Here is an 11,000-nt window from a genome sequence, read left to right as displayed (position 1 = left end):
AGAAGTTTTTAAGAAAAGGGAGAACTACATTGTGCTGAAGAATTGTGTCCATCAGATAGTGCTCCTGTTCATTCTTGGAGGGGCTGTCCTTTGGGGATTCCATTGGGAAACCTTACCCATCCACCCTAGAACCTGATCTTACACTATACACTATACACTAAAAAACTATTTTTTTAGTTCCCCAAACTTTCAGAATATTAAAAGGAGCATGAGTTGTGTCCCTCGAGGGTGCCCAAACTGCTGCTTGGCACGGTGCAAATCGAACAGGGCAGAATTATTCAGAGAAGGATTGGAGAGGTGGACATGCCACCTTCAGAAGTGTATACACCTACATGGAGGATATGCCAAGAAATAAGAGCTTCACAATTTGCTACTCTTATTTAATAAAGGTTTCTATGATTCTGTAGCAATACTTTTTAATATCCCTCATATATTTTATGTACATAGACACATGTACCACTGTGCCAAGGCTTGCTCACTCTACACACACACACACACACACACACACACACACACACACAGTGCAAGGTCACTTCAAAAACCACCAGCTACTCATTGGCAAAAAAATGAGACTTTCTACTCCTATAAAGATTTACAGTCTCAGAAACCCACAGGGACAGTTCTACTCTGTAGGGTCAGTATGATTTCCAAACTGGCTTGATAGCAGTGAGACTGAGTTGTGTGTGTGTGTGTGTGTTGATTGATTAATTTACTTTAGGAATTGGGTTATACAATTATTAGGGAACTGGTAAATATAAAATCCACAGGTCAGGCAGCAGACTGGAAGCTTCTGTTGGTTTTGTTCCAAGATCTGTAGGTTAGGTGTAGGGAAGAATAAAATAAGAGTACTACAAATATATCAGTTTATTGTCTGGAGGGCAGATCACATTCTGGGGAAACTGCCTTTTCAGCTGATCGATTGTGTCATAGTAGATTACATTATCAAAGGTGAATATATTTCATTACATCATAAAAAGTAGTTGATTCTACCCATTGCCAATGGTTTAATTACCTGTGACTGCTCCATCCATGGCAGAATCTAGACAAGCACATGGCCAAACTGGGAAGTTGACACACAAAATTGTTACAGCATCACAGAGATCATTTAAAGGAAATTCAAATATTGCTGTGTTAGTGTACTATTTTGAATCAGTTGATATTCAGTTTCCCCCCCACAGGGACTTCGAGGAAGATGACAACCCAGACTGGGTATCAGAACTGAAGAAGCGAACTGGATCACAAGGAGAGGCTCTTGGATGATGCCCTCAATGTTCCTTAATTTTTTAAAGAAAGAACAAATTCTTGGATGATCATTAGTTGAAGGATATACGGTTTTCTTTGGAAATAGAATAGAAAGTGAGAAGCTGTGAATATTTAGAATCATTTCTGATTAGTATCACAAAGTTTAAAAAAGATTGGAGAACAAGTACGAGGTTTTGAACTTGAAGAACAGCAATTGGTTGTTAGATCAACCGCTGGCTAGCTGTTTGACTAGGGAATTAACCTCTCTGAGCCTCAATGAGGACAGTTAAGCCCACCTCAGAGGGATGCTGACCAGAGACCACGCACCATCGCAAAATGTAGTCATGGTTGGTACTTCTTGTGCCTTTCATTTTATACTTTCTAAGAGATTAACAGCTGAAATGCATTTAATTTTAATAGATCAGTGTATGAAATTTTAAAATAAGACTGACCGGGTAGTTTGTGTGAGCTTCACTTCATATGTCATCTTTACCATATGTCAGCTGCCCGAAATTCTATTATGGACCAAATTGTATTCTCCTAAAATGTGTGTTGAAATCTTAATCCCTGTGCCTCTAAATATAACCCTGTTTAGAAATAGGGCTTTTTTTGTTGTATTAATGAGGTTATATCAGAGTAGGGTGGGTGCTAAACCTAATCACTTTTGAGTTATGAAATGAGCAGAGTGAACATGCGGCATAAACACGGGAGAGAAGCAGGTAGATGGCAAAGGCGATACGTCTACAAACCCTGGAGCACCAATCCTGCAGCATGCACAGAGGAGCCCAGGTCAGAGATCAGTAACATGCGCGTGGGTAGACTATAGATTTTATAACAGAAGATAGTCCTTCCAACAGAGGCAAGAAGACCACGGGAGTAGATGTGATAAATGTCTACAGATAGGGAGTGGTGTGTAACAAGTGCTGGGTCCTATCACGTGCTACTCGTGACGCACACATATTTCATTAAGTAAGCAACAGACTGAGGTGCCTTCAGTTTTACAGTATCAGGTAGAGGGAGTGTTCCCTAAGTAGACATTGCATTCACACCAATAATACATTCAGGTAAGAGAGATGCAACTACTTCATATAAGATCCATGTAAATCTTCCCTCTCTCATACAGATGTCCACTATTCTCTCATCAACCGTTGCATTCCCATAAGCTCTGAGTCAAACCTTAGGCCCTTTAATATGCATATGAGGTGATTGAAAGTACCATGGCTTGTGTCAGGTGCACCTTAGTCCTCAAAGTGAGAAGTGTGTAAACTTGGAGGATATGTTTAAAACCAATAGGTTCACTTTTTGTATTGTTTAATAAACATTCCTGATTTTGTACCAATACCTTTTTATTCACCCCCTGTGGTACAGTTATTTACTTACTGAGAGGTTGGAGATGGAGAACAGAGATCGAATTTAGCCAGGGATGTGAAGTTGAGAAAGGCTTTATTGAGGCAGGGAAAGAACTCCCGGGAGGGAAGAGAGAGCAGAGAAGGACGGGGCATCTAGAGCTCCCAGGCAGGTTCTGAGACCCAACGAGTTAGGTCAGGGAAATCGCGCCTGGCAGTGAGGCAGTGGGACATATATCGGGCTTGAGCCAAGGACGTGTGTGCTGACGAGGGGAAGGAAGGCCTCTGGGGCTGTAGTGGCAGGTCTGAGTCAGGACGTGTCTGTGAGTAAGTCATCCTGGAACGCTGAGGGAAGAGGCTGCGCAAACCGGGCCCAAAGAGATAAGCTCCATGGAACGCTGGAGGCAGGGACTGCATAGTCCCCAGCTCTGGCCTTGAGAGGCGAGGGGGGGGCGGTGCGGGAAGGGGCCGCACAGTCCAGCAGGCCATCTTTTGGGAGAGCTGGGGGAAGCAGCTACATGGTCGGGACCGGCCCAAACACTTACTATGGTTCTTCGAGCCATCTCACTGCCATTAAGTCAATCATGTAGATTTCATGAAAAGAATGAATCTGATCATTCTTGGAGGGTAGCTAGGGCTGTGTCCTATGAGAATTTTGTTGGGAAACATTAGCCCATGCACCCCCAGCCCTGTTCTTGCCCCTTCACCCTTCTTTTTGTTCTCTAAAGGAACACTCTTTTAGTTCTTCAAGGATGGCAAGACTGCCATTTTGATATGATGTAAATTGAGGAGCACGGAATCCTTTGGGGAAGGGTTACAGAGAAAGAAGCAGAACACTGCCCTGGAGGCAATTCCGACTCACAGTGGCTATATAACTGTCCCTGTGGGTCCCCAGACTGGGAGAACCTTCATGTTTCTCTCCCGCAACTGCTAATGGGTTATGCCTCTGAGCTTGTGGTTAGCAGACCAACTTGGGGCATACTGTGCCACCAGGGCCCCTAAAAATTGGCAAGAAGTAAAATTCTCACCATTTTCAGATAATATCCCATACGTAGAAAATCCCAAGGATTCAGGAAGAAAATTATTGGAACTAATGGAATGAGTTAGCAAAGTGGCAAAGTACAAGACCAGCAGATAAGAATGAGTTGGATTCTTTCATAGAGAGCTCTGAAAAGAAAATCAGAACTACCATTTACAATAGCCAACCCAAGGATGAAATATTTAGTAATAACTATAACCCGAGAAACAAAAGACCTACTACTACAAGAAGCCAAAAGAAGCCTACATGAATGGAAAAAAATATACCATGCCCATGGATAGAAAGATTTAACATCATAAAAAATGTCAATTCTATGTAGATCCTTATAATCGGTTCCCCCTTTTTACCCCATCTTCGCTCCACCCTCCTGGTATCACCACTCTCACCACTGGTCCTGAGGGGTTCAACTGTCCTGTATTCCTTGTGTTTCCAGTTCCCATCTATACCAGTGTACATCCTCTGGTCCAACTATATTTGTATGGTAAAATTGGGATCATGATAGTTGGGGGGAGGATGCAAGGATCTACATATAACCTCCTCTCTGGAGGTTGGACAACAGTGGGTGAAGGGAGACGTCGGACAGTGTAAGATATGACAGAATAATGACTTGTGAATTATCAAGGGTTCATGAGGAAGTTGGGAGTGGGAGGGAGGGGAAAAATGAGCTGATGCCAGGGGCTCAAGTGGAAAGCAGATGTTTTGAGAATGATGATAGCAACAAATGTGCAAATGTCCTTGACACTGGATGGATGGATTGTGATAAGTGTTGTACGACAAGCCCCCAATTAAATGATTTTTTTAAGTCAATTATAAAAAAATAAAAATGTCAATTCTATCCAGAGCAATTGACAAATAACAATGCAATCTTGATCCAGATTACATCATTTAAAAAGGAGATGTAAAAACTAATCACCAATTTTAGAGGGAAAGGAAAGAGACCTTCAGAGGCACAGCACTACTGAAGAGGAACAAAATGGGAGACACTGGGGAACAGAAAAGTTATTCCCCAGGCTGTCCCCCCATATTATATGCCAGACCTAAGGTGCTGCTTGCTAACACATGGTCAAAGACCATACACTTGGAGTTAACTGCATAAAGGTTATCTCCCTGAGGGTTATCTGCCATCTAGAGCAATCAGACCCTATAGTCTGTCCCACCCGAAGTAGGGCCCACTCCCTTCTGAGAAGGGAAATGGATTGCTCCCCTGAAGGAGAGCCTCAAAGACTACAGCCAACTCTGGGTGGAACAAGGTCAGGCTGCCATCTTGAATCTAGAGTCTGCCCATCTTGTCACTTGTATAACCCTAATGCCCCCCCTTCCTATTGTGTGTACACCCTTAGCTCATCCCCCACCTGTTGCATATATGCCTTATTGTACAAACCCTTCCTGTTGCGATGTAATTAGGGGGGCTTGCATGCACCCTAAGTGTATATAAGCCTTGGTTGGAAATACATTCTTGCTCTCTGGACAGATCTGGCTGCTGAGATCTTGGCCGTCTGGGAGGTGAGCAGTTACATGCTTTATCTTGTCTGATGTCTCTTTAACCCCTCAATTACACAATCACCCCTTGGACCCGTTTGATTGTGGGGGCTGGTACCCCATAGGAGACCTCTTACCTTCTGATCTCAAAATACATGACATCGTCGTAGTAGTCAAACCAGCCTGTCACTGGCACAGTGACTGAAAAAGAACGATGGAATGGAATTCGAAATAGAGCAGGCCACCCTATGGAGCATAGTTCTACTTGGACAGGCCTAGAGGTGCCATGAGTCAAAAGTGGACTCTGGCAATTGATGTTCGTCATAGAATGTCCTTCAGTTTCTCTCATGATTAGACTGAGGTTATGAGTTTTGGGGACGAACACCACAGGGAAACTATCCTTTAATTGGGATTTTCAATATCAACCTGACTCATTACTAGTGCTGTTAACCTTGATGACTTGATTAAGACAGTATCTGCCAGTCTCTTAAACTACCAATTTTCCATTTCTAGATTGTATTCACTGGAAGGAAGCAAGTCAATAGCAGCCAACCTGTACTCTAATGGAAAATACCTAAGTTCTACCTGCTGGGGGAGGGTGGTATCTACATATTTATGCTATCTGTTTATATCATCTAAAATCCCAAACCAAACTCACTGCCATCCAATCCAACCCAACTCATAGCAGCCCTCTTCGATAGAGTAGAACTGCCCCGGGGCAGTTCTGAGACTTAAATCTTTACAGGAGCAGGCAGGCTGTTTTTCTGCCATGGAGCAACTGGTGGGTTTGCATTGCTGACCTTGCGGTTAGCAGCTAGATGTGTAGCCTAATAAGCCACCAGGGTTCCTCCTCGTCGTATGAACGCGTGTACGTTTTATACTCGAGGTGATAATTCATTATGAAGTCATTCATTTTGTTGTTCAGCTTACCCTAGAGTTAGCCATTGAGCGTGCTTTCGGGTTGGCGCCTATGTCCTTCTAACATATTCCATTCCTTTTCTGTTTTTTACATTTTTCATTCTTTTTAGCACTTCTTTTCTGGCACTACAAAAAAGTGCTCCAGAATCATCTTGTACCGTCTCTGAAAACAGTCCGAAATTCAACCATTTCTCCAAGTTGCCCTGGTTTCTGTGGTTGATTTAGAGACCAAGAGTTGGGCACGAGTTATGCTTACTGCTATTGAAGTGCCACTACTTCTATGTCCTCTCAGCAGTTGAAGCTACAGAATGTATGGATGTCTTCTACGTATGTCTTCTACTTGTATATGCACACATCTACAATGTATACAACTCTCGTTACATCTGAATCAATAATGTTGAGTCTATTCTGATGTCTCCCGCTCTAATTCAGCATGACACTGAATTCTAGCCTTCCCTTTTCTTACCTTATAGGAAGAAACCTGGCTAACAGCATTTATCATCCACTTACTTAGCTTAATGCTCAGCTGCCAACCAAAAGGTCAGGGATCAAACCTACCAATTGCTCCATAGAAGAAAGATGTGTCAATCTGCGCTTGTAAAGATTTGCAGCCTCTAAAGCCCTAGTGAGTAGAGACATGCTGTCCACTGGGTCACTGAGTTGGATCAACTTGGCTGCAATCATTAACTCAAAACTCTGTAAGAAGCAGAGTTACCCACTGTTTAAAATCTGAACAATAGGTTTGCAGAAGGCTACAGTTTATTGTGGGTGCCCTAGATTCCTTGAGTCTCCACATAAATTCAGCCTCCATTGAGTTCTTTCTGGATATTGACAATGTGAAAAGTTTTGGCCTCAGCCAAAGTGTGCTCAAAAGTGGGTTTCACCCTCAGGGACTTCCTTGGGCAGTTCTCTGTTCTTATACTGCTGCAACCATTTAAAACTGATCCTCAGCAAAACTTCACTAGCGTATGATATTAATGATGTTGGATAATGTCAGCATTCCATTGGATCTCTGGTATGATCGATGGAATGAGCATACACATGGATCTCTTGTAATTGCTTGGCTAATGTAGCTGTCTCCCAGATTTCTTTCCAGTGTTATGTCAGTTTGTTGAAACATCTCTCAGAATTTCAATTCCAGGAGCTCTGGTTTTACCCCCGAATGCCTTCAGCGCGACTTCCTTAAATGCCATCTTGTAAACAAATTATGTATGCTGCTTCCTGAAATGGTTGCTCTTTGACCCATTCTTTTGGGGACAAGGACTATATTCCTTTCATCTTCCTTTCCTGCATTGCTCAATATTTTGCCATAAAATCCTTTTCATATAACCCTGAGCTTGAAGATTTTCTTGTTATTTCAGCCTGAGGCATTGCCAAGCATGTACTCCCCTTTGGGTTGACTAGCTCTAAGTCCTTGCGCATTTCATTGTAACGCTTTACTCTGACGACTTTCTTCTGTGCCGCACTTGGAAACCTTCTGTTTGGCTCTTTTACTTTACGATAGACAGGTTTCAAGGGGCTTCCAGACCAGACAGGCCCCGATGGTCTACTTCTGAAACAAAATGACCATTGGCTTCAGTTTGCTTGATGTTCAAGAACAAGTTTTAGAGTCTTATTTTGACATCCAGTTTGGTCTTCTCTTCCCTGCCTTCTTGATGGCCTTTCCTGCCGTCCTGGGAGATCATCTTCAAGGTGTGTCTTTAATGTCATCTCACAACTCATCTGGTCTTTAGTTACTGGTGCCCTGTGGATGACACCTATTCTTGAGAGAATCTCCAAATTCAGGGAGCTTGTGCTGGAGGGCGTGCTTTGGCTCTTGGCCTTGTTTCCTTTTTCTTCAGCCTTAGCTAGAATTTGCATATGAGCAATTGCTGGTCTGTTCCAGATTGGCTCCTGGTCTTGTTCTCATTAATGATATTAAACTTTTCCATTGTCTTTTTCCAGAGATGCAGTACATTTGATCCCGGTGTATTCTATCCAGTGAGGGTCATGCAGCATGTAGTCACCATTGATATTGCTGGGGAAAATATCGCAATTCATGAATTACTGGTTTTCCAAAACTCTATCATATAATCTCCAGGCAAATTTGTGTCAAGGCCATGTTTCCCAACTACCAATCATTCTTACTTGTATCCAACGCTGGTATTCCAATCACCAGTATTTGTCAATGTAGCTTGTATACATGGTGGTTTTCAGATTGAAAAAAAGTTGGTGAACATTTTAAATTTCTTCATCTTTGGCATTGCAAACAAAAACCAAACTCACTGTCACTGAGTCAATTCTGACTCAGCAACTCAATGGCCAGGGTAGAACGTCCTTTGGGAGGTTCGGAGACTGACTGTTTATGGGAGTAGAAAGCCCAGTCTTTCTCCCGCAGAGCAGCTGGTGGTTTCAAACTGTTGGCCTTGGGTTAGCAGTACAATGTATATTAGTGTGTAAATTTGAGTAATAGTTCTATTAACTGGGCTTCTTTGTAGGTGTATAGCTATTACCCTATCGCTGACATACTTCTGGGTTGATCTTGGAATGCTCTTTCATGTTAAAAATGTGATATCATTCCTCTTCCATTTGTCATCCCAGCAGAGTAGACCATATGGCTGTTCAATTTAAACTGGCCGTTCAAAGTCCATTTCAGCTCCTTAGTACCTGGGATACAGATCTTTAAGCACTTAATTTCATTTTTAAAATGACTTCCAATTTTCTTAGATTGATACTTTGTGCACTCCACATTCAGATTATTAAGGGGTGTTTGTTCCTTTTCTCCTTTTGAGTTGGGCAAATGAATATCCTGAAAGCATTGCCCCATCCAAGTCATTAAAGTCAACACTAAGAAGGCAGCTCTTTTCCATTCATATTTTCAGTGCCTTCCCACCTGAGGGACTCATCGTCCGGACTCATCTGCCATAGGTCGGCCGCTCTCCGTCCGGTTTGCACTGGCCAGTCTTTTCCTTCTTCCTAGTCTCCCCTCGTCTGAAAGCTCTTCTGAAACCTGTCCATGTGGGTGATCCTGCTAATACTTGGGAGCCCTGGTGGGTAGTGAGATGGACTGCTAACCCCAGGATCAGTAGTTTGAAACCATTAGCCTCTCCACAGGAGAAAGATGAGGCTTTCTACTCCCGTGAAGATGTACAGACTTGGAACCCCCAGGGGCAGTTCTATTCTGTCCTGTAAGGTCACTGTGTGTCTGGCCAGGCCCTATGGCAGCGAGTTCTTGGCCTAGCTTCCGGCATCACAGCGACTTACAAGCTACCACAACACAACAACCCGACAGATGAGTGATGGGCCAGTCTTTATCAGAGCTTTGATGGTGCAGCTGTTAAAGTATTCAGCTGCCAAAGATGGACAGCATAAAGACTTAGAACCCTATGGGGGCAGGCCTGAGTCAGAATCAACGTGATGGCAGTGAGTTTGATTTGGGGTTTTCATGTGCAAATAGAATTGGGCGAGGAGATGTGTTTGGGGACCACGGGGCAGTGAGTGGGACAACCTGGCCCAAGGCCAGTGGACTCATCGCGCCCTTATAGAACAGAGCGCTACCCCTGTGGGCTCTCGTGGCAGAGCATACATTACTTAGTACTTAGTACGTGATCCGTGTGCTGCTTACGTGTTATGGAAAAGAATCTAGGTTTAAGGAAGTATCCCCAAACCTGCCCTTCCCACCTCCGGTCTGGGTGGGGCCTGTCACCTGGTCCCCGCCACCCCCTCGCCACCTCATTCCCGCGGCTGCACGCGCCCAGCCGGAGGTCCTGCGGGCCTGGAACCCAGATTCCGTTTCTCCCGCACGCAGACCCCCGGAGCAGGTAGGCTGAGGGCCGCCCCGCTCCTCCCCACACTCCTCCCCACGCTTCCCTGGGGCTTCGGGAGCCTTAGGTAGCTGGACAACCGGGGCGGCGGAGCGGTTGCGAGAGCAGGGACGCGTTGGTCTCTATGGCAACGCACAACAAGCGGAGCTCCAAACAGGAGGCTCTGAGTCGCTGAGCCTGGGCCTGCTGTCTCAGAGGCTGTCCCCAAGCAGAGATGTCCCTGAGCCCAGGGGGGCTTCCACCCGCTCGGGGCACCTGGGAGAGTTGTGGGTCTTGTTCGGGAGCTGGTTCCTGCAGCCCTGAGTCGGCAATGCAGGCGCTCACAGAGCCCAGCCTGCCAGGCCGGCTCCCAGCCTCCTGGGAAGCACTGTCCGGACTGCAGGATCTGGGAGACCCACAAGGAGGGGATTCATGGCAACGTACACCAGCCATGTCAACGCCTGGCACTCCTACGTTCCCAGGGTCCCCGCAGCAGCTCCGGGCGCCTCCAAGGCGACCTTCCTGGATCCAACTCCTGCAGTCGCCAGGCCAGGGCAAGGGAGGAGTGATTTTCCAAAATCCACACGTCTCCGTAAAGTTCCAAGCTTGACTCGGTAAAGTTACTTGCTTGACGTTCTGAGAGAGTTCCATGTTCATGGAAACCATTCCCAAACCAAAAACAAGCTCCTTCATTTCTAGGTGAAACGGAGTTTGGCTTTGGCCACAGACACTTGTCAAATGACTTTTCCACGACCGTGAATGTGGGGGAGACTTTCCAAGGTTGTGAGGACGAAGGAGAAGCCTGCCTTGTTCAGATCTTTCCTGACGCTGGACTAAACTGGCACTTCAGTCCAGCCTCCAACGGCCTGCTACACCATCCCTGTAAAAACCAGCTACCATCTAGCTCACTCCAAGTCCCGGTGACCGGTGTTTCAGAGTTGAACTGTGTGTGCTCTCTAGGGTTGTCCATGGCAGATTTTTCTTTTTTTCTAAACATTTTATTAGGGGCTCATACAACTCTTATCACAATTCATACACACATCAATTGTGTAAAGTGCATTTGTACTTCATTCTCAAAATATTTTCTCTCTACTTAAACCCCGACATCAGGTCCTCATTTTTCCCCTCCCTCCCTGCTCCCCCTTCCCTCATGAGCCCTTGATAGTTTATAAATTGGTATTTTGTCATATCTTG

The 11,000-nt window shown here is 44.9% G+C and overlaps 1 protein-coding gene across 2 annotated transcripts in view; it reads left to right on the top strand.

Annotated features, from left to right (window-relative positions):
- NEK3 (NIMA related kinase 3) overlaps positions 1-2,583 on the top strand; it is a 27,395-nt gene extending 24,812 nt beyond the window's left edge. For both annotated transcript variants that reach the window (XM_004711262.2, XM_045287189.1), the window contains exon 13: positions 1,179-2,583. In XM_004711262.2, coding sequence (XP_004711319.1) covers positions 1,179-1,260 — 82 coding nt within the window. In that variant the 3' untranslated portion in view covers positions 1,261-2,583. The remainder of the gene's footprint in view (positions 1-1,178) is intronic.
- The last annotated feature ends 8,417 nt before the right edge of the window (positions 2,584-11,000 follow it).

This window comes from Echinops telfairi, unplaced genomic scaffold (genome assembly GCF_000313985.2).
Source record: "Echinops telfairi isolate 266 unplaced genomic scaffold, ASM31398v2 ScPeMD7_11;HRSCAF=52, whole genome shotgun sequence".
Classification (NCBI taxonomy): Eukaryota; Metazoa; Chordata; class Mammalia; order Afrosoricida; family Tenrecidae; genus Echinops; species Echinops telfairi.
Note: the sequence above shows the minus strand (reverse complement) of the source record. Positions and strands in the feature narration are given on the sequence as shown.